Source organism: Dipodomys spectabilis, unplaced genomic scaffold (assembly GCF_019054845.1).
Source record: "Dipodomys spectabilis isolate Male_0828 unplaced genomic scaffold, ASM1905484v1 ptg000043l, whole genome shotgun sequence".
NCBI lineage: Eukaryota > Metazoa > Chordata > Mammalia > Rodentia > Heteromyidae > Dipodomys > Dipodomys spectabilis.
Genome location: NW_024870720.1, coordinates 24,821,368 through 24,845,817, shown reverse-complemented (window position 1 = coordinate 24,845,817; position 24,450 = coordinate 24,821,368). Strand labels below are relative to the sequence as shown.

Genomic DNA, 24,450 nt, shown 5'->3' with positions numbered 1-24,450 from the left:
AAGAGCCCATCACCATGTATCTGATTTTATGCAGTCACGGCTTATTTCTCTTTTTTGGGGAGGGGGGGGAGGGCCCAGTGGTGGGGGCCTGAACTCTGGGCCTGGGCACTATCCCTCAGCTCTTCAGCTCAAGGCTAGCGCTCTACCTCTTGAGCCACAGCGCCACTTCCAACTTTTTTCTTTTTGCTTATGTGGTGCTGCGAAATTGAACCCAGGGCCTCAGGTATGCAAGGCAAGCGCTCTACCACTGAGCCACCTTCCCAGTCCCGTCACTGCTTATTTCTTACCTCTCAATTTCTTCAGGTGGTACTGCTGAAGGTACTGCCTAAAAACTAAGATGCCTTGGCTGGGCACCAGTGGCTCAGGCCTGTAATCCTCGCTACACTCAGGAGGCTGAGATCTGAGGATCATAGCTCAAAGCCAGCCAGGGAAGAAAAGTCTGTCAGACTCTTATCTCCAATAAACCACCAGAAAACCGGAAGTAGCTCTGTGGCTCAACTGGGAGAGTGCTCGCCTCCGAGTTGAAAAGCTCAGTGTTTTCACAATAAAAAACTTATTTAAAAAAAATACATATATATAAAATATACCTAAAGCTCAAAAACTTAACTCCCTGCCTCCCAATAACAAATCCTCAAAGAAACAACCGCATCATTAATTTAAAAAAAAAAGCTCAGGACAGCACTCAGGCCCAGAGTTCAAGCCCCATGACTAACAAAACAAAAAAGACCATTTTGTCTTACCAGTTCCAAGTACTGAGATAATTAGATCTCAGCATCCTGAGTAGCTTATATAGGCTTGATCCACTGATACCCAGCCTGAGATCTCTATTACTGAGAAGATACTTTATTACTACTCTTGAAAATTAATTCTAGGACTAGCTATTTTTATGCTTTTTAAAAATTCTTTCAAAACATGACAAGTACGTGTGTGTGTGTGTGTGTGTGTGTGTGTGCGCGTGTGTGTGTATGTGTGTCTATTTTCCTCTTTGGATATTTCAACGGCACAAATCAAATTAACCTTATAAAGCAACATATTCACTGTTGTTCAAAGTACTAATGACCTCTCACTGGAATAATGCTGGAAAAATAACAGAAGCAGATGATCCTGTTTCCATAGCAGGCTCTGTACTTGGGCTTTTCTGGTTCAAGGCTAGCACTCATTTGAGCACCGCTCCAATTTCAGATTTTTGGTGGTTAACTGGAGATAAGAGTCCAGACTGGGCAAGCTTCCAACTGGGATCCTCAAATCTCAACCTCCTGAGTTGCTAGCAATACAGGAGTGAGCCATTGATGCCTGGCATGAGAATTGTTTTTGTATGAATTATTATTTTTTTTTTGGGGGGTCCGGTCATGGGGCCTGAACTCTGGGCCTGGGTGCTGTCCCTCAGCTCTTCAGCTCAAGGCTAGCTCTGTACAACTTGAGCCACAGCGCCACTTCCGGCTTTTTTCTTTTTGCTTATGTGGTGCTGAGGAATCAAACCCAGGGCCTCATGCATGCAAGGCAAGCACTCTACCACTACCACTGAGCCATGTTCCCAGCCCCAATGTATGAATTATTTTTTAAACACAATTTTATTGTTACTATTAAGGTATTCTATAGAAGGGTTGCCATTTCCTAAGTCAGATAATGAGTACATGTTTTTGTTTTGGATAATGTCACCCTTCCTTTGCTTTCCCATATTTTCCCCTCCCATTCCTACCTACAAGTTACATAGGTCATTTCTACATAGTGTATAAGTACACTAAATAACATGATTACATTTGCCCACCCTTTCTGAAACCCTCCCTTTCTGCTTTTTTTCACCTTCTCAGCACAAAAGAAAACCCAAAGCAAAAAACACTACCACCACCACCAACAAACTCATGTTTCTATTCATTGAAGTTTGTATGAGTTACTTTTAAGATTATGGCTTCCTCCTCCATCAGTTTATCTGAGGTCAAAAGAAAGTCATCTGACAAAAAGCCAGTGTGTTGTTTCTTGTAAGTTACTAAAAATTCTGAGGGAAAAAAAATAGACTGGCAAAAAATAACGAAAGTATATTTTGTTTTATTAAACAGCTCTATTAACTAGTTATTAAAAAGTTTGAGTAACTAGAGGCAAAACATGGGCTGGGAATGTGGCCTAATGGTAGAGTGTTTACCTAGCATGCATGAAGCCCTGGGTTCGATTTCTCAATACTATACAAACAGAAAAAGCCAAAAGTGGTAGAGTGATAGACTTAAGCAAAAAAAAAAAATCTCAGGGACAGTGCCCTGAGTTCAAGCCCCAGGACCAGGGGAAAACAAACAAAACCAACAACAAACAACAACAACAAAAAAAAGTAAAGTAAATCAAAGTCTAGAAAACCTACAATACTAAAACTAACTATAATCCCTTATATTCAAGAAGAAACATCTAATCAAGTTCCAAAAAAAAAAAATCAATCTCATTTTATACATTACAATAAGAAACTACAAGAAAACCTATCCTCTATATATTAAATAGAAGATCTAAAGCTGGTCGTTATACACAAAGGACTTTCCAAGGAAAGGGAGAATAAGATAATCAGCTTTTAAAACTATAAATGTCTTCTATGAAAAGAATTTTAAGCCAGGTACCTGTGGGCTCATGCCTATAACCCTAGCTACTCAGGAAGCTGAGATATGAGATCCTGGTTTAAAGCCAGCTCTAAGCAGGAAAGTCCATTATCTCCAATTAATCATTAGAAAACCAGAAGTGGTTGTATGGCTTAAAGTGGCAGAGCACTAGCCTTGAAAAGACCCTGAGTTCAAGCCTCAGGACAGGGAATGGGGGATTAAAAAAAGAGAGAATTTTGGACTGGGAATGTGGCTTAGTGGTAGAGTGCTTGCCTAGCATACATGAAACCCTGGGTTCAATTCTTCAGTATCACATAAACAGAAAAAGCCAGAAGTGGTGCTGTGGCTCAAGTGGTAGAGTGCTAGCCTTAAACAAACAAAAAAAAAAACCTCAGGGACAGTGCCCAAGCACTGAGTCCAAATCCTAGGACTCACCAAAAAAAAAAAAAGAAAAGAAAGAAAAGGAAAGGGAAAAGGAAAGAAGAGAAAGGAAAACCAAAAAGAAAAAAAGAATTTTAATATCCATATTCATTTATTATAAAAGTATAGTCTCCCATTCAGTGTGAATGTCTTCCACATAAAATATTAAGTACCCTGCCACATTACTGGCATTATATAGGAGCTTTTTAAAAATGCAAACCATTGCCAGGTGCAGGTGGCTCAAGCCTGTAATCCTAGCTACTCAAGAGGTTGAGATCTGAGGATCACAGTCTGAAGCCAGGCTTGGGCAGGAAAGTTAGTAGGAGCTCAAGGGACAGCACCCATAACCGGGAGTTCAAGCCTCAGGACTAGCATTAAAAAAAAAAAAAAAAAAAAAAAAAGCAGCAGCAAACCATTGCAACTCCACCCATTTAACTAAGTCTCCACTGCTTGACTGAAAATTTTAAACTGTTCTTAACAGATACCAAAAAAATTAATTGCAAAATATCTTCCCCAAAGGGTAGTTTCACACATTCTTCACAGTAACTGAGCATTCTTTCATAGTGTCAATGTTTATTGGGGGAGGGGAGGATGGTTTTTTTTAAGACAAGATCTCACTAGTCACAATAGCCTTAAAATGGTGATCCTCCTGGATCCCAGGAAATGTACTTCCACACCTTGCTTTTATCAATGCATTTTTCATTCCCTATCATTTAAATTATGAGACAAATCCCATTAGTTTGTAATAAATCTCATTTTCACATCAAACCCAACAACTAATCTCTACATTTAGAAACTTTTTAGCCTCAAGTGTGTTCAAGAGTCTAGACCCTGAGAGACATTGTGAGAGAGACAGAAATCGTTTTAAGACCCTGAAATCTACACTCCATAGAACATAAGGCTAAAGCACTTCATTTGCTAATCATTAGAGAAGACTTATTTACTCCATCATTCATATCAAGAAATAAATGCTGTATTAATGGTAAAATTCTATAAAATGAAACTATTCTAAAAATGGAATTTTTCTTCTACCATTGAATAATTTTCTGCATATATAGCAAATCTATTGGCATCTTGACATAAATAGACCGTGAGATTCTATTCACCATGCACTCTTAACAGGAGGACCCAAAGTATGCTAACTTATCCTAACTTGCTGTATACTCAACTTATCCCCAACACAAAATTATGTGGTCTTTTCATCAAATATTAACTAGACTCACACTTACGCCACATGAATCAAGACAAATAGATAGGGAAAGTAGTATTAAAAGAGAAGACCTAAGACAATCCTTACTCTTCCATAAAAACTTTATATTCTTCTCTACTCTGTAACCTTTACAATTCGGACCTCTGTAGACCTTATCTCAATCAAGTACAGAATGAAAAGATATGTTTGGGCTCCCAAGAACAAAAAGAAATTTTGATTGTTGCCACATGATGGAAATTCAAAGGTGTTGTACCACAGAAATGTCAAAATAGTTAGTGGGGAGGCCTTGTGTGGATACTTCAAGCACATAAGTATTTAGATAGCTAATTTTACTACACAAAAATGTAAGCACCTACAACATTAAAACTTGGCATTTCTATATACACAATTTGGACTTCTGCTAATAAGTAGCTGATCAATTTGCAACCTGGAATCATTTTTACAAAAATTTATAAATTTTGTTCAAGCTTACTTTATATAATAGGAACACTATAAAAGATTTTAACTATAAAAGAGCATAGTTAATCCCACCTCAAAAATTATAGACTTTAATTTTAACATACTCAAAAAGAAATCAAGTCCTTAAAATTGTAACCACCAAAAAACTCAAATACACATAAAAAGTATTACCTGATCCATCTGTGCCTGAACCAGATCTGACAGATCCATCTGTGAAGGAAACAGATTCAGAACCAGAGTCGCTGGCCTCACTTCGAGTGTCATAATCATTTCCTTCCTCCTTCTGGTCTCTCTCATCCTGTTCATACTCTTCTTCCTCTTCCTCTTCATCTTCTTCCTCCTCTTCTTCCTCTTCCTCCTCCTCCTCCTCCTCTCCATCTTCATCAACCTCCTCATCTTCCTCTGCATCTTCTTCTACCTCTTCATCTTCTTCCACATCTTCTTCTACTCCTTCCTCATTCTCAGTGTTATTACCTTGTTCATCTGAAGAACCACTGCTGCCAGTCTCATGGTCAGAGCCATATTCTTCAGAGTTCACTTCTTCCTTTGAAGATTGACTGGATCTGCTTGGACGTCTATCAACTTCAAGCCCAATTCTCTGATGTTTAAAGAAAAAGGGAATCAGCAGTCATGTAACAGACAAGGTCAAGATGAATAAATAGTTCTAAAGCCTCAAAGAAAATTGTTTTCTGTTTTACATCTGCAATAATATTTACTACCTCAGAACCATCTGGTGTAGGAGATTTAGCTCTTCTTTCAGGATCCCTTTTCCGTAGACAAGCTTTTTCAGGCTGACTCTTATAAGGTTCTCTAGAGGCACTGCTTGAAAGACGAATTTTCCGATCAGCATCTAGCCGCTTGTTTCTTTCAGATCTTGGATATTCGTCATTTTTATATTCTGTGACTGACTTTCCTTTTGTACTAACTATTCGTTTGTTATTGCTGACAGATGAACTTAGTGGCTTAGAAATCAATTGTCTTGAATGGACAGAAGGTTTTTGTCGCTTGGTGTCAGTAGATTCCATTCGGTCACTTTTTCTCTTTGATCCTTTAAAATATAATTTAGAAAGACACATAAAAGTATTTTTAACATTCTACTAATTTCACCAAAGATTTACAGATAATGTGAATAAGGGAGAGAAAAAGCTTCATTTCTTTAAAATGTCTTCTGAAATACCTTCACTCCAAAATTAATCTAAATAAAACTTAGTTGTCAGCCATTGAATTAATCCATATACTTAAAGGTTCAACTACTATTCATATTGACTAGGGTCTATATGTAGAACATGATTGGCTATCAGCTTTTGATGTGAACTGCAAGGAAATAAGTACAAAAACACATTTAAAAAAACTGAACGTACAAGTACACTTTGATTTTTAAAGAAAACAGAATTCTTACCCTTTTTTTCACTTTTATCTTGTTCACTCTCTGGATTATACAGTTCATCATCCTGTTCTGGCACTTCAGTCAAGATATCATCTAGAACATTAAGTTCTCCATCTGCAAACAAATTAAAAATAGGAAAATAATTAGTATCCATGAAACACTGATTTGTGAGTAGTTAGCAAGTATGGATATAACCCTTTAGGAGAGTTTATTTTAGAGTCAAGATATTCATGCTTGTAAAACAATTCTAGTAAAAAGAATGTAGAGTTTACAAAACTAAGAGTGGGCTGGGAAGGTGGCTCAGTGGTAAAGCGCTTGCCTTGCATGCCTGAGGCCTTGGGTTTGATTCTGCAGCACCACATGAGCAAAAAGAAAAAAGCCGGAAGTGGCGCTGTGGCTCAAGTGGTAGAGCGCTAGCCTTGGGCTGAAGAGCTGAGGGGCAGCGCCAAGGCCCAAAGTTCAGGCCCCACCACCGGACACCCCCCCCCAAAAAAATAACTAGGAGTATACACCACATAAGATACAGAAAGATGGCAGACAAGAGCTTAATCAAGTAATCAAAGTTATTACCAATAATGGGAAATCAACATCATAAACTTCCTACGTGATAACTAAGAATAAAACATTTCTGTGGCACTCCTATACAAAACGCAAAATCTGAACCTATATAAGAGGAAGAATCAGACAAAACCAAATAAAAGGGCATGTAAATATGTCATGGAAGCATAGCTCATATTACAGGAGACAAAAATACACAACTGAACAAAGTCATATCTGAGACTAACTGGGAAAATTTAGGAAATCTAAATAAAATCTGTATTAAAATAACAATGTTAGTTTTGAAATTTTGATAGCACAATGGATAAGCAAAGAAAAGTCTTATTTTTAGGAAACATGCTTTAGTATTTAGAGACAAAAATTCCTCATACCTGCAAACTGACCAACAGGTTAACTGTGGGCATGCATACAAATGTCCACATATACACAAGGGAGGGTGGGCAGCCAGGGGGAAGTATTAGAGGGGAAGTTGACAGTAGGAATGAGATAAAATGGTAACATTTACAATGGTCGAGGATAATGAAATTCTGTACTATTCCCATAGCTTTTCTATTTATTTGAAATTGTATTTAAAAAGCAAAACACCTGTTGAGGTTGAGGCAGGAGGAATCACCAAAGTAATTCCAGTCTAAGATACAAGGAACTTGTCTCAAAAAAACAAAATTAAAAAAGGGAAAGAAAAACCTATCAATGTCTCATACAAAATTTAGAGCCTGTTTTAATATAAACCATAAGGTAAAACTTCAGAAAAGTCAAAACTATTTTAACATATTCAATCATCACAAAAACTTATAATTCAGTGCTACTTCCTAAACCTCAAACCCTTCTAAAATTTGTTGACTTTCTTTCCCAAAAAAAGTACAAAATAGTCTTAGAAATACATACATAAAACATTTAAAATCCGGGCACCGGTGGCTCATGCCTGTAATCCTCGCTACTCAGGAGGCTGAGATCTGAGGATTGCAGTTCAAAGCCTCTCATTTCCAATTAACTACCAATTAACTGGAAGTTGTGGGTCAAATGGTAGAATGCTCCCCTTGAGCTGAAGAGCACAAGGACAGCGTTCAGGCCCAGATGTCAAGCCCCACAACCAACCAAAAGGGGCTGGGGAGAAGGAAAGAGAAAGAATACATTACAAGGCAGGCACCGGTAGCTCACGCCTATAATCCTACCTAGTCAGGAGGCTGAGATCTTGAGGATCATGGTTCAAAGTCAGCCCAAACCACTAGAAAACTGGAAGTGATGCTCTGGCTCATGTGAAAGAGCACTTGCATTGCTGAAGAACTCAGGGATAGCACCCAGGCCCAGAGTTCAAGTCCCATGACCGACAAGAATACACACACACATCTACATTGCTGGCCACCAGTGGCTCATGCCTGTAATCCTAACTACTACTGGGCCTCAATTGAAACCAGGCAGGGAAAGCCCATGAGACTTTTATCTCTAATAAACGCCTCAGAAAAGACCAGAAGTAGCACTGTGCCTCAATAGTAGAGTGCTAGCCTTGAGCACAGAGACTCAAGGACAGTGCCCACAACTTGAGTTCAAGCACCAGGACCAGAAAAAAATATATTTTTTTTATAAAAGTATATATATATATATATATATATATATATATATATATATATATTACGGGGCTGGGAAGGTGGCTCAGTGGTAGATCGCTTGCCTTGCATGCATGAGACCCTGGGTTCGATTCCTCAGCACCACATAAGCAAAAAGAAAAAAGTCGGAAGTGGCGCTGTGGCTCAAGTGGTAGAGCGCTCCTTGAGCTGAAGAGCTGAGGGACAGCGCCCAGGCCGAGTTCAGGCCCCACAACCGGACCCAAAAACAAATAAATAAAGTATATATATTTATCCCTCCCCTCCCCACAACACCAACACCTGGCTGAAAAAAGTATTTTTTTTTTTTAAATCTTAAAAAGCCTTAATAAACTCCTGGTGCTGGTGGCTCACACCAGCAATTCTAGCTACTCAGGAGGCTCAGATCTGAAGATCACAGTTCAAAGCCATCTGGACAAGAGAGTCTGTGTGACTTATCTCCACTAAACTACCAAAATAGCTAGAAATGGAGCTGTGGCTCAAGTGGTAGAGCACTAGTCTTGCACAAAAGCTCAGGGACAATGCCTAGGCTCTGAGTTCAACCCCCAAGACTGGCACCAAAAAGCAAAAAACAAACAACAACAACAACAACAAAAATAAAATAAAAAAAAAAACCTTAATAAATTCAAAATCAAAGCATCTACAAACTTTCAAGGTAAATACTAACCAATGCTTACTTAAACACACTGACAATTATTTTACCACTTTTATATGTATCCTAAGTACATATTGTTTAAAACAAGTAATGTATGTCTTTTTTTTCAGATATAAACAGAAACTAGCCAGTTTTGTAGGCTAGACTGTAGGCTCAAGAGGCAAATCCAGCCTGGGCAGGAAAGTCCATGAGACTTACTTCCAATTAAGCACCAAAACACAAGGAGTGGAGGTGTGGCCCATGTGGTAGAGTACTAGCCTTGAGAGGGGGAAAAAAACAAGGCCCTGGTGCTAGCACCCAAAGTAGAAAAGGAAAAGAAACTCAAAAGTTCAAGCTAATCAAATATCCCATATGAGTCTGGAGTTCAGACTGTGAAATCTACAATTAGATGGAGAACATTAAAGCACACATTTAAACAAAATTATAGCTGAAACAACACAAATGTAACATAGTAAGATGAAGTATGCATTAATTTCAAATCCCCAACAGTATAAATTTTAAACTTATACTGAAGTCTAAAAGCATAACACCTTCACATTAGTAAAAACTATTGTTTCGCCAATTATTTCAATCTGTGACATCAGTAAATTATAGTTAATCAAAATGTGAAAAATTAAATGTCCAAGGATATTTGGCCTATGACCTCTTTTTATATATATCCCACTATTATTAATTTTTTAAAAAGAGCTAGAAGCTTTATGGCTCACAAAGCCCATCTAGCATTTTTGAGGTTTTGCTGCCACCCTCAAGATAAATGAACACATTTTATTTTCACATATGTTTACTGAAATATATATATATAATATATATATATACTGAAGCATATATATTTACTGAAATAAGTGGTCTAAAAGAATAGGAGGTAAGGAAATCTGGATGATCCCTTAAGAACTAGGTAGTAGGAAGTTTATGGTCTCTCTGAGCTCTAGTTTCTGAGGTGCTTTAAAAGATCACTAGGAAAGAGAGGGGATGGCAATTGTTTGAATCTCCTGATGAGTGTTTCAACCTATAAGCATTTCCTTATTGCTATCAGATTCTAATAAGCCCTGCCTACCTTTTTGTTAAGGATGGTATAGGAAGAACATAAAATCGGGCTGGGAATGTGACTTAGTGGTAGAGTGCTTGCCTAGTATGCATGAAGCCCTAGGCTGGTTTCCTCAGTACAATATAAAAAGAAAAGCCAGAAGTGGTGCTGAGTTCAAGCCCCAGGACTGGTGGGGGGAAAAAAAAGGAAGAACATAAAACCATTTCTTCAATAAAATACACACATGTCCCAATTATCAACTTCTGCATAAGATACCTTTTTTTTTTTTTTTTTTGGTTGGCCGTGGGACTTGAACTCTGGGCCTGGGCGCTGTCCCTCAGCTCTTCAGCTCAAGGCGAGCGCTCTACCAATTGAGCTACAGCGCCACTTCCGGTTTTCTGGTGGTTTATTGGAGATAGGAGTCTCACAGTCTCTCCTGCCCCAGCTGGCTTTGAACCTCGATCCTCAGATCTCAGCCTCCTGAGTAGCTAGGATTATAGGCGTGAGCCACCAGCGCCAGGCAGGATACCATTTTAAAACTGGTGGTTGCCGGGGCACCAGTGGCTCACACCTGTAATCCTAGCTACTCAGGATGCTGAGATCTGAGGATCGTGGCTCAAAGCCTGCCCTGAGAGGAAAGTCCATGAGACTCTTATCTCCAATAAACCACTAAAAAACCAGAAGTGGTGCTGTGGCTCAAGCGGTAAAGCGCTCTCCTTGAGCTGAAGAGTGCAGGGACAGCGCCCAAGCCCAGAGTTCATGCCCCACAATCAATCAAAAACAAAACAAAACAAAAAAAAAAAAACTGGTGGCTTACCAAAACAATCATTTTTGCTCAAATTCTGGGGATCCATGAGACATGGTGTCTTACATGGTTGTAGTCTGACTATGGCTAGGGCTAGAAGCATCTGAAGACTGGAAAAAATCACTTCTGGCTAAGGCCTTGACTGGGAAGACTAAGCAACTAATAGCAAGCATTTCTCTTCTGTCACTCTCCTTTATAGCCGCTTCAGAATTGGAGAAGGATCTATTATATGGCTTGGTATATAACCCAACAGAGAAAGGATCAACCAAAACTACCACCATGTTTTATTAATAGAGACAAAAGTAAAGGCCCACTAGCCTCAAAAAAGGACATAATTCCTTCTTGATGGGTGAAGTAGCAAAACTACTTATCCTTAAATTTCAAGAATTTTAATTGTAACTGTTAAAAGTATATTTTTTAAACTCAAACACTGGTTTTAAAAGGCCAATGAGAATTATACTAGGTATGTCCAACACATGGCGCTGATTCTGTCAACTTCCTCCACTGGCTAGAAAAAAACAGTGTACATGTTAGTTCACTTTTCAACTTGGAATGAATTAGTTATAAATGAAGTTATATTTCAATATTCTCACAAGCCTTTGCTGCTGAAGACTATAATCATTATTAGCATATCCTTTTTGGAAACAAGTAATTACCTCCTTAGCAGCAAAGGCTACTGTATCTACTAGATCTAGTTCTTAAACTTCTGTGTTTTAAGTCATTTTCTGTGTCCTGAAATTTAATATTATTGTATTCTATGTAAAGAGACAGAAACAGTCATACTTCACTGTAGTTTGATAGCAGCACCTCAACCGAAGAGTAACCCCAATATAAACAAAAGTTAATGAATGCCAAGTTGAAAAAGTTCCATGAACATACAATTCATATACCATTTAAAGGGGAAAAAAAATTCTATGTGCCTAAAGCACAGCACACTAAAAGTTACTCTTGATGTTCACAAAGAGAACAATAAGGTCTTTAAAAATCATTTTAAAACCTCTAAAATTGTTTCAAAATTAAGATGTTACCAGTTTTATTTTAAATATGTGCCTTGCAACAAATTTTTTCAATTAAGTAACAGTTTCATTAACTACTATTTTCCATTTAGAACTAAAATTCAATCTATCCAAATACTACATTCTAACAGCCACAAAATGCTACAGTTTCAAAATCCTGGGGGGGGGGGGGGGGGGGAGGTGGTTTGGGGTTTTTTTCCACTCCTAGGTTTAACACAGGGTGTAGTTGCACTGTCTGTAGTCCCTAAGCATCTTTATTTTTTGCTAGTCCTGGGCTTGAACTCAGGACTTGAGTGCTGTCTCTGAGCCTCTTCGTGCTCAAGGCTGGCACCCTACCACTTGAGCTACTGTGACACTTCCATTTTTTCTGGGTAGTTTACTGAAGATAAAAGTCTATGTACTTTCCTACCAGGCTGGCTTCCAACTGCAATCCTCAGATCTCAGCCTCCTCAGTAATTTAGGATTATTGGTATGAGTCACCAGCGGCTGGCTCCCTGAGCTCCTTTTGCTCAAGGTTAGCATTCTACCACTTGAGCCAGCTACACTTCCAGCTTTTCTGTTTATGTGATACAGGGGAATCAAACCCAGGGCTTCATGCATGCTAGGCAAGCACTTTACCACTAAGCCACATTCCCAGGCCTACTCAGAGCTTTTTTTTATGTTAATGATAATTTATTTTATTGTAAAGATGCTTTACAGAGGGGTTAAAGTGATGAATAATGAGTACATTTCTTGTCAAACATTGTTATCCACTCCTTTTTCTCCCACTATCCCTTCCCTCCCCGTCTTATCCCCTCCCCATGTGGTAAAGTTCATTTCCAACAGTGATTGCCAGGGATAAACAAATGGAAAAAGAAAAATGAAATAAATAAATAAATAGGAAGAAAGAACTAGATACAGTATACAGTACATTGGTGACAACAAGGTCAATAACCAAAAAAAAAAAGACCAACAGGTTTATGTCTTGGAGTTTATTTCCATTAGCATCATTCTGTAATGGAAAGACTTGTAAAAAAAATCATATTAAGTGAAGTGAGCCAGACCCAAAGAAACATAGGCTCTATGATTTCCCTCATTTGCAACAATTAGTAAATGCCTAGGATGGTCCTGGCAGAGAATGGTAATAGCTCAATAGCTATAACTATACTTAGCTTTTTAGTGGTTAATTTCTCATGGGCTTTCCTGTCCAGGCTGGCTTCGAACTGCATTCCTCAGATCTTAGCCTCCTAAGTAGCTAGGATTGGAGGTGTGAATCACTGGCACCTAGTTGGCCACTTATAACTTTTTAAGACAATATGTATATGTTATCTACTGTGTTAAACAATAAATTTACCTGCTTAACCCTAGTATGCCTTCACCTCTGAATAACACTGGTGGAGGAGAGAAAAAAAACTCAAACTGGAGATTTGGTTCAAAGGACATTGAACTACATCAGTCCTAATTCCAGTTTTAGTAGTATGCAACCCCATTGTCAAATTGAGAACCATTTTCACTGTGTGGAAGCAATTAATCATCTTGTAAATGACTTTCATGTACTTTCATATGTCTTCTTAAACTTAATTGAAATATTATGGAGTAAATAACTGTACTTTCTAAAAGTACCGGAAGGCTCACTGGGACAATCCTACTCAATTCTAGTAGATTAGCTGTACTGACAATGCAAACAGCATTGTATCTTCTAAAATTTTTAACTATTACCAAATTACTTGGAACTGGCTTTTAAATCTTGCCTGAGTGTTTTTTGTTTTGTTTTGTTTTTTGGGGGGGGTGAGGAGGCTGGCTTGAGCTCAGGACCTGGGCACTGTCCCTGAGCATTGTATGCTCAAGGTTAGTCTTTAACACTTGAGCCACAGCTCTACTTCAGCTTTTTGGTGGCTCATTGGAGTTTCATCCATTTTCCTACCTTGGCTGGCTTTAAAGCTGAACCCTCAAATGTCAGCTTCCAGAGTAGCTAGGATTTACAAGTGTGAGCCACCCATGCCTGGCTTTTGCCTCAATCTTAAACACAAAGCAAAACAAAATGAAATGTAAACTAGCTGGGTACCAGAGGCTCATGCTTGTAATCCTAGCTACTCAGGAAGCTGAGATCTGAGGATTAAGGTTAAAGCCAGCTGGGGCAAAAACCCTTGTGAGACTCATCTCCAATAAAGCATTCAAGTCCATAAATGATTCAAATCCGGGAAGTGGTGAGATAGCTCAAAGTGGCAGAGTGCTAGCCTAGAGCACAAAGAGTTTAAAGACAGCACCTAGGTCCTAAGTTCAAGCCTTACGACCAGGGGAAAAAAGAAAAGAAATGTAGACTGTTAGCCTGATTCCTCTTGTAAACATAAACTCAACTGTGAAATGTTTTGCATTTACATCATCTTATATGGCTAAACTCTATATCATTACTGATATAGGACTAGCACAATCTTTAATTGAAAAAAAAAACTGTTAGGAAATTATGTGGAGATTCACAGGTATAGGAAAAACAAGGAAATACAAGTATAAGAAAGGACAAGAATCATTCTTACAGCCCACGAAAAACTAGGCACTATGGCTCAAGTGATAAAGTGCGAGCCTTGAGCAAAAGTAGCTCAGACAGTGCCTAGGCCCTAAGTTCAAACCCCAGGACTGGCACACACACAAAAAAGTCACAACATGAAAGCTGGGCATCAGTGGCTCATGCCTGTAATCCTAGCTACTCAGGACTCTGAGGTCTGAGGATAGCTGTTTGAAGCCAGAATTTTACCTTAATCTTGAAATGTCTGGTACAAGAAACTAAAAAACCTTAATTTCAGAGATATTAATGTAGGAAACTAACCTTTATCTGTGACACAGTCATTTTACACTTTATTTTCCAACAAAGGCACCCAAGTATATTATACAGTTTTAGTTTAATTCATAGTATAGTCTCAGTGGAGTTTGGAAATGTAGCAAGATCTTCTGGAGCCTCACTTCCAATTAAAGTACATTTTACATTAAACAAGTCAGCTATTTTTTTTTTGTCATTCAGAACTATCATTATTTTAGGCAAAACTTGGTTTTCAGATTTTCCTATCCTATGCGATTTCCTTCCTTATAAAAGCATGAAGCTTACGCAGGTGCTGGTGACTCACACCTGTAATCCTAGCTACACAGGAGGCTGAGTTCTCAGGATTGCAGTTCAAAGCCAGCCTGGGCAAGAAAGTCCATCAGACACTTATCTCCAACAAACTATTCAGATAGTGGAAGTGTGGCGGTGTGGCTCAAGTAGTAGAGCACTAGCCTTGAGAAAAAGAAGCTCCAGAGACAGTGCCTAGCCCGTGAGTTCAAGCCCCAGTATAGGCAATACATACACACACACACACACACACACACACACACACAATATTTTTAATTTTTCCATTTTTTACTACAGGTAAGACAAAACAAAAAATACTATTTACATACTCCATGTTTTACAGAGCCATAACTGAAGGGAACAGGAAAGCTATTACCACAGGACAACAGTGAGATCCACAGTATGTTAAAGTCTTAGAGCTGTATTTTACATTGCTACCAAAGTCCAACAAGGTAAATATTTAGGGCAAAGACAGAATTACTTTACAAAGGCCAGTACAGACACTCTTTGCCTTCTTGGGAACTTCTAGTCTGGTTATGTGGAAATTGTTACTTATGAAAGTGGAAACTCTTTAGAAACATTTTGGGTTAAACTTTCATAGCTGTATTTATAGAGGTTTGTAAAAGCTGAAGGCACAAAATATATACAAAATGTAACAGAAAAAGATGTATAGTTTGCCTACCATGTTGCAGGGGGTTCTTGGGTTTGATCCCCAGTACTGCCAAGTGGGAGGAAAAGGCATTTACCATTAACAGCCTATATTCTAGTATATTTTGGATAAATAAGGATCCTAAGATTATCCTTATTTAATAAAAGAGAATCACAAATACATTATGGAAATTTTCCTAATGTTTCAAATCAGCAACAACAAAAGTTATAATTCCCATTTACACATGAAGGTGTAACAATGAAATCCACCCCTAACTATACAAGCTAGTAAGAAAACAAAAGGTTTCCATTTTTCCTTGTTTAAATATAGGAGTTAAAAGTCAAGTGCTGACTCTAATTCTAGCTACAATTATGTGACAAAGATCACATAAATGATACCTACAGGAAATACTACTTCCAAAAAGTCCTTTCCTAGCTTGCTCTGTGGTCCAGAAAATTTTATTCTAAACTATAAAAATAAGCCCATGTCAGGTTTTTTGGTTTTTTGTGCTGGTCCTGGGGTTTGAACTCAGTGCTTGGGCACTCTCAAGTTTTTTTGCTTAAGTCTAGTGGTCAACCACCTGAGCCACAGCTCCACCTCTCTACAGACCTTGTCTCTGATCTCAGCCTTCTGAGTAGTTAGGATTACAGGTGGTCTGTATTTAAACAAAAGTTCTGTATTTATGGAAGTTAAATTAAAAAAGAACATTACCCAAAGTACGAAAGTTCATCCTAAGTATTAGTGATAGGTGAAAACATCTTAATGATTAATATAGCTGGACTAACTGCACAATCATTTCTGAAACAAAACTTTTTTTGGGTCTGGTCATGGGGCCTGAACTCTGGGCCTGGGCGCTGTCCCTTAGCTCTTCAGCTCAAGGCTAGCGCTCTACCATTTGAGCCACAGCGCCACTTCCGGCTTTTTTCTTTTTGCTTATATGGTGCTGAGGAATCGAACCCAGGGTCTCATGCATGCAAGGCATGCGCTCTACCACTGAGCCACCTTCTCAGCCCCCCCTTGAGCTTTTTTTTTTTGCTCAAGGCTAGAACTCTACCACTTGAGCCACAGTGCCGCTTCTGGCTTTTTTTTGTTTATATGGTATTAAAGAATCGAACTCAGGGCTTCATGCACACCAGGCAAGCACTTAACCCCTAAGCCACATTCCCAGCCCCAAAACAACTTCTTTAAATAACCACTTTTCCTCTTCAATGTCTACTATTGATGTGTAAGTACAATGATCTTACTGAGTTCTTGTGAGTACTGACTCTCATTTTTGTGTGTTTCGTCTCTCATCTCTAATCACCACCAGACTCCCATGTTTCATAATTCATAAACTACTGACAATCAAATGATAATTGTTAAGATCTAGTTTAATTACTACTAAAAGTGGACTTCTTTCTTCAAAACATATGTCCCTATTGAGTAACTTTCGGAAGTTTAAAGATGGAAGCTAAAGGTATTATAACCCAATCAACAATCTGGTTGACGACAAGGCATTACCTGAAGAGTATTCCCAAACTTGTCATTATAGTTGAGAGCAATTAATGGAAACTTTATACTCTCCAGATGTAGAAACCAGTAAAACTGAAGAGGATCACATACTTAACCAACGACTCGAGTCCACTTAAAAATAATTAGCCACACAAATCAGTCACACAGAAACGTGACAGATAGCGGGCCAACAACTGTGACTGTTTCAAGAATACTACGGTGATCTTAAGGTGAGAAAAACAAAAGTACAAAAAAAAAACAAAAACAAAAACTTGGCATCACTGTACAAACAGGTACTGACACAGAACCCCCTGTAAGAACCACGTCTGGGAACTCGGTATTTTGAATGCAATGACATTCGACCCCAGAAACACGGGGGTTTTCCATGTTCCCCCTCCAACTCTCTCAACACTTGCCCCCATCGGGTTGGCTCTGGCGGGGGGGCGGGGGGCCTCGGGGAGCTTATAGGAGCTGAGTGCGACCTGTTTCTTCCAGAACCGTTGTCAGGACCTATGTAGGGGGCAAAGGCGGAATTTACAGGCCTTAAGGCACAGCATGTTTTCAAGGATCATGATTTATTTCCCAACCAAGTAATGTGTTCGAGGAACATAAAACACATAGCTCTTGCCACGGTGCCCGTTTGCCGCACCAGAGTATTTCTCGAGATGAATAAACCGCCGGCGTCCCTGAATACCAACTGACTTTTTAACTCCACTACCAGGGCTCAACTGCGGCGGCACGTAGCGTGTTCGAATCCAGCCTAGCCCCAAAAGGGTCTTCTCCGCTCCCCCCCCCCCCAAAAAAAAATAATGCGCATTACAGCCGCATAACCGACCCGGAAATCAGCCCGCGAGGCCTGTAACGCGGAACCCAGGCCCCGCTCCCCCGGCCGCTCCCCGGCCGGCTCCCAGCAAAGTCTGGGCTGGAATCCGGGATCCAAGAACCACCCGCGGCGACGGGAAACGTTAGGCCCTCCCCGGGAGCCCCGAGGACGAGGGGCCCGGGCCCGGTCTCTCGCTGAGGGGGGTCCCAGCGTGTGGGGTGGAGCGGGCCGACCGGCTCCGCGCGAGGCCCGCCAACCCCCCCAACCCCCACCCCGCGCCGGGCAACGACCACCCCCCGGCCCCGGCCCCGCCTCCGCCCGTCACCTTTCCCCGCACTAACCTTTCTCCTCCCGGCTGTCGGCCGCCATTGCTCCCCTCCGGGTTCCGCCGCTGCCGCTATCGCCGCCGCCGCTCCCGCCGCCGCCACCAGATCGCGACTCGCGCGGGCGCCACCGCCGCCGCGGCAGCAGTTGCACGAGCTGGTCCGTCCGTCCGTCCGTCAGTCCGGCCGGCGGGCTGGCGCGCTTCGCCCCGGGCCTCTCTCCCACTCGCCCGCCTCGACGCGCCCCTTCTCGAGACCCTGTCTCCCTGTTCCCCCTTCCCTCCGTTTACCGCAGCCCAGGCTTCAGCCTTCCCGCTGGGGAATCGATACGGGAGGGGTAAAAGAGGAGGGAACTGAAACAGATGGCGACGGCGGGCGGCGCTAAAATGGAGCCTGCTTCCTGCGTGAAACAATCCCGCTCCCGAAATGCCCTGCGCTGTTTACGCTCCGTTCCTCCTGGGGAACGTCACAGTGCGGAGAGGGGCGGGGATACAGGGCGCCAGCGGGTCGTGACGTCAGCGCGTCTCCGTGAGCCCGCCCCCCCCCCCCCCCCCCCCCCGCGGCCCGGAAGTCCAGTCATTTGCCTTGGAAGATCTTCTGTGGCTGCTTGCGAGCTAGTAAGCTGCGTGCACTTAAGTGATTTAAGTTCATCAAAAGAGGCGTTATGTGAACTTTTACTCCTCCACAGATTCAATCAACTAGTTAATATATATATATATATAGAGAGAGAGAGAGAGAGAGAGCCTGTTTATAAACAAGTATGTTTTCATAAGTCTGTTAATGTGCATGTATGCATATGTACGTATAGTATGTATATATGTTTAGGATCTAAAGCTCTGTCCCATCTGAGTTATAGTCTAGTTAAGTAGGCAAGGCTTTCAGGTTTAAAATTATGATGAATTGGACTGGGAAGTTGGCTCGGTAGAGTGCTTGCCTTGCATGCATGAGACCCTGGGTTCGATTCCTCAGCCCCACAAAAGCAGAAAAGGAAGTGGCGCTATGGCTCAAGTCGTGGAGTGCTAGCCTTGAGCTGAAGAGCTGAGGGACAGCACCCAGGCCCGGAGTTCAGGCCCCACGACTGGGAAAAAAAAATATATATATATATATATAATGAATTATATGAAAGATGCAAAAGGTTTATTGATAGGAGAAAGGTTGGTTGGGAAAAATAGTAAAAAGTCTTTATGTTGGGGTGAAGGCATACCTAAAAGGTGAACACTAGATAAATATGGGTAGAGCTAAGATTTTGTTTTTACGCACATACAGAGGTTTTAAGACAGACACCACTCACTCTCTTCAGTCAGAGATCTAAGGGAAAAAAAAAGAAAACAGGGACTTGGAACCAATGTCATGAGTGAAAGGACAAGAGGCTGAGATGTTTCAGAAAAAAACCACAAATTAGAAATAAGAACTTAATAAACTAAAACAATACAGTACAGAATCTTCAGGGAGTCACCATTTATAGATTGAGCCCACTAGTAGATGGAAGTAAAAAAAACCATAAAAATCTAAAAACAAGCCTGCACAAGTTTTAGGTAATTAGCGCTCTTCTGAGATAAGAAAATCTGGAGTCTCTGAGACAAACTATTCAGGTGAGGGCAAATCATTTATCACATTTATCACAAGCTACAAACTAGTACCTGCTAACCTGAGACTTTGCCTAGACTAGCATAGTGCTTATGTGCTTTTACTGAGGCCCTTTAAAAAAAGCCTTTAAGGCAGGCTTAGATACCTTACATTTGTAAACCTAGCTCCTCAAGAAGCTAAGATCTGAGGATCTCAGTTTGAAAAGGAAAGTAGGAAAGTCTTATTAGGAAAGTCCAGTAGACTCATTTCCAATTAACAACAGAAATGCTAGAAGTGGATCTATAACCTTGTGAAGAAAAGCTCACAAATACTGCCCAGGCCCAGAGTTCAAGCTCCAGGACAGGCACACAAGTACACATGCACACACAAGGCCTTTAATGGGGACAATCACTTTCCAATGACTGGGCCTCTGTAAGTCACTTCCTTTTGGTTTCCTAAGCCCTGTCCAATGTTACTCATTGAAGTGTACATCCATCAAATGTTTACATTAAGAAGTAAAAAAAAATTAGTTGGATTATATTGCCCTAAGAAGATGATGTATAATAAGGAACGAAGGAGATTCAGTTCAGAGTCTTAAGAGTATATCAATATTTAAAGGGAAGGCAAAAGTACAGTATGATTCTATACTATCTTGTCGTACCAGAAAGAAATCCTATCAAAATGATGTGAGAGAAAAAGTGGCCCTCATTAGCCAAACACAAAATACATTGAGCATCTATAAACTATATAGGTTTGAAGAATATCAAATATATTTCAAGCCGTAAATTCACTGTAGTTCAACAATAGTACTGTAGAGTGTTAGGAAAATAGTGTCATTTTGATAACTCTTTAATAAAGAAAAATGATCATTCATCTTATTTCCCTACTTTAGACTATATCTCATGGCTAACAAGTTAGCTAGTAAAGGGAAATGTCTCTTTGTGGAAGTATTATAGCTAATAAATGGCAAGAGAAAATCAATATTAGAACTAGACATCATCATTTATAACCATTGATGACATAAAAATAAGCAGTAAAAGCCAAGCACCGGTGACTCACACCTGTAATCCTATCTACTCAGGAGGCTGAGATCTGAAGATTGCAGTTCAAAGCCAGTCCCAACTTAAAAATCCATGAGACTCTTATCTCCAATAAAACACTTAGAAAACCAGAAGTAGTGCAATGGCTCAAGTGGTAGAGCGCTAACCTTGAGCTGAAGAGCTGAAGAATAGCATTCAGGCCCAGAGTTCAAGCCCCATGACTTACCAAAAAAAAAAAAAAAAAAAAAAGCAGTGATCTGAGTAATGCATAATGGCTAGTAATTTAGTAGAGAGAAAATCAAATATTATATACCCCAAGTAGGGGAAAAAATTCATCATGAGGCCCTTAGTTCAAACTCTAGCAATACAAAAAACAGAGATTAACATGCTCTTTACCCGATGTTTTATTTTATCTTATGATTTTAAATAATATATATTTGCATATATAAACATATATATATATACAGCTTGCATAAAAATTATTTTCTCAAAATAATTGGCTCAAAGTGATAGAGGGCTAGTCTTGACCAAAAGAGCTAAGGGACAGCACCCAGGTCCTGAGCTGAAGCCCCACAACTGAAAAAATATTTTTTTCTCTTTTTGTGGTGTGTGTGTGTGTGTGTGTGTGTGTGTGTGTGTGTGTGTGTGTGTGTGTCCTCAGGCTTCAGCTCAGGGCCTGGGTGCTGTCCCTGAGTTTCTCAAGGCTTGTGTCCTACCACTTGAGCCCAACTCCATTCTGGCTTTTTTGATTGTTAGTTGGTAATAAGAGTCTCATAGACTTTCCTGCTTGAGCTAGCTTTGAACTCTGACCCTCAGATCTCAGCCTCCTGGGTAGCTAGGATTATAAATGTGAGCCACTGGCACCTGGCTAAAATTATTTGTTACTATTTTTATATCTAGATAGATAGATGGATAGATAGATAGATAGATAGATAGATAGATAGATAGATAGATAGATAGGACAGGATCATGGCTGGAAGAACCACTGAAAGAACTCAGTGGCCACTCTATATAATAGTCACATGACATCTGCTATCTGTTCCTCTTCTGTTTTGGTATATAAATGGTTATTGAGACTGAAACTGTCTCCTTAAGCTCAAGGTTAACTTCTGGTGAATTTTAACTGTGTTGGCTAATCTTGATTATCAACTTGGATTGAAATGAACCCAGAAGATTATTAATACACGCTTCTGGGTATGTACTGAGGGCAGTGTGGTTTCAATGGCAATTAACTAAAAGCCCACACTGAAAGTTTTGGCACCATCCCATAAGATTAGAGGCTCAGATAGAATTAAAAGAATGAAAAGAAAAATTCCATGTAGCTCAGACATCCCCCACCCTCCACCCCTCTCTCTCTCCTTCCTGATCTCCCTGATCACTTGATCACTTGATCACTTCTTGACCAGGTCTGCTTAGAAATATTCCTCCCACATCAGGCTGGGAAGGTGGCTCAGTGGTAGAGCGCTTGCCTTGCATGCATGAGACCCTGGGTTCGATTCCTCAGTACCACATAAGCAAAAAGGAAAAAGCCGAAAGTGGCACTGTGGCTCAAGTGGTAGAGCGCTAGCCTTGAGCTGAAGAGCTGAGGGACAGTGCCCAGGCCCAGAGTTCAGGCCCCATGACGGGACCCCCCCCCAAAAAAAAAGAAATATTCCTCCCACAAAAATGACATCATGAATCAAAATAAATTGTTCCTTCCTTTAATTTGTTTGTGTCAGGTATTTTGTCATATCAATAAAAGTCTAACCAGTGCAGTAACCTTCCCGCAAAATTGCCGTTCTAGTCAGACACCAGTACCTCACCACTGTAACACTTATAAACAACACAAATCTATTTCTCACATTTCTTTAGACTAGGGAGTCCATGCCCAAGCTGATTCTGAAATGGACCCTGAGATAGGGCCCAAGCTGGTATTCCATTTTGAGCTTTGCCTTTGTTTTATGGATTTTAGATTTGATGGGCCTTGTTCCTGGAATGAAATAAATGCATCTGGTCCCTCTCCCCTTAACAACCTAACCCACCCTTGATTGTTGAGTTAAAGACTGACCCATAAAACAGATAGGTTGTAATCTGGCTCAAACTGGTGACACCACATACTTAAGGTAAACCTTACCTTTTGCACAGGCTTATGGCAAACTCCACCTTTTGCCCACCAAAAGGTAGACCTCGCCTTACCCACTAAATTTGCTTGCCATTTTAAACCAAGGTGATAGGCTGGTTTAAACAGCCATAGACAAACTGTAACCTCATTGGCCACCTGTGTGTGGTCTGGTATGACTGTACAATCCTTTGTGTGTGTTATGATCTCATTGGTCACCTACAGGTGACCAGGCTCAACCTCATGGGTTTTGCCTTTAAAAAACAAAGAATGGGGGCTGCTCGGAGTTGCAGTATCAGCTCCCAAGCCTGTGCTGCGGCCCTGACTGGTCAGTGTAGGAACCTTCTCAATAAAGTTGCTTCTTTGTTAACAACTTCGTTACAGTGGGCTCTGTCACTCTGGACAACTAGGTGGGCTTGCCTGCCTGAGTAGGGGTCTTCCTACTACAATTCCAGATCTGGTATTTAATGAAGTCCTACTTTCTTATAGATGGAAACCTTGTAGCTTTGGGTTCATGGTGAAAGAGGTCACAAGTTACCAGGAGCCTATAATTACTTGTTTTAGACAGGGTCTTGTTATGTAGCGCATACTGCTCTCAAACCCAAGATACTCAATTTCTGGAAGACTAGGATTTCACGGATCTGTCCCCACATTGGCTGTGGGGCCTCTAAAAGGACATTAATCCTATTCACAAAGGTTATATAATATGATCTAATCACCCTTCATAAGGTTACATTCTAATACCATTATCTTGACAACAACCAACAACTATATTGAAGTAACAACTGGCTTGTGTAACTCATTATGAGTAGGTTGTAGCATTCTATAACTTTCACTGAATCTCAGGTTTGTATGATCCTCTAGGTTAACCCTAACAGCTATTCAAAAGCTGCTTTTGCTGAAAAGCACTCCCCTACTTAGCTCAAGAAGGGAGTAAGTGCAGAATAAACACTAAGTATTCCTGACTTGGCTTTGCCCCTGTGTCCTTTGCCCTAAGCCATTCTCTCAAACAACCATCCTAGAATTCAGGAAGGAACAGACCAGAGCAAACCACCTACCATGTGTAACTGACCTGCTTATCTTGAATACCTTGATCACCTCCCTAATGAAGTGATAAAAATTTCTTCTGAACCCCTCTCAATACACTACAAGGACTAAGATAAAGACCAGCAGAACACTCCTGTGACTGAAACTGTTTATGCATACCTTTTGCCTCTAGTTCTTTGTCTATTTCAACCTACTATCACTTGTGATTATTCTGAAGATGGCTGAATATGGGCTGATGTACCTACTTTTCCTATAATCACTGTAACAAATTTAACGGAATAAATTTCATAAATGCTGCATAATAAATTTCAATTCTCTGCCCTTCTCCGCTGTTGTCTTTTTACTTGAGGGCTAGTGGCCTGACCTTACATAAGGTATCTCAGGAGTTTGAACCTTGGGCCTAAAATTCCAGTTTCATTACCTGTCTGTAGCTGCTGAAAGTGAATAGAAATAGGAATGGTTCCAAAGTCACTTCTTCTGGAATGTTGAAATGAATAAAAACAAGAATCATTCTCTGTGTGGCTGAATGTTTGAGTCACTCTTTGACTATAAACAGTGAAGATTGTTCCAAAGAAAATAGCAGAAACAGGAAAGATTATCTTAGTTATCAACCCAGTCTA

General features: G+C 40.3%; 2 protein-coding genes across 3 annotated transcripts in view; one reads left to right on the top strand and one right to left on the bottom strand.

The window, feature by feature from the left end:
• Window positions 1-18,517, bottom strand: part of Ythdc1 (YTH domain containing 1) — a 39,027-nt gene extending 20,510 nt beyond the window's left edge. For both annotated transcript variants that reach the window (XM_042678005.1, XM_042678006.1), the window contains exons 1-4: window positions 18,098-18,517; window positions 6,065-6,166; window positions 5,385-5,713; window positions 4,837-5,263 (exon numbers count right to left, since the gene is read on the bottom strand). In XM_042678005.1, coding sequence (XP_042533939.1) covers window positions 4,837-5,263; window positions 5,385-5,713; window positions 6,065-6,166; window positions 18,098-18,125 — 886 coding nt within the window. In that variant the 5' untranslated portion in view covers window positions 18,126-18,517. The remainder of the gene's footprint in view (window positions 1-4,836; window positions 5,264-5,384; window positions 5,714-6,064; window positions 6,167-18,097) is intronic.
• The window catches only part of LOC122106845 (transmembrane protease serine 11E-like), an 82,164-nt gene continuing 76,155 nt past the window's right edge, over window positions 18,442-24,450 (top strand). The window contains exon 1 of the mRNA XM_042678375.1: window positions 18,442-18,593. Coding sequence (XP_042534309.1) covers window positions 18,442-18,593 — 152 coding nt within the window. The remainder of the gene's footprint in view (window positions 18,594-24,450) is intronic.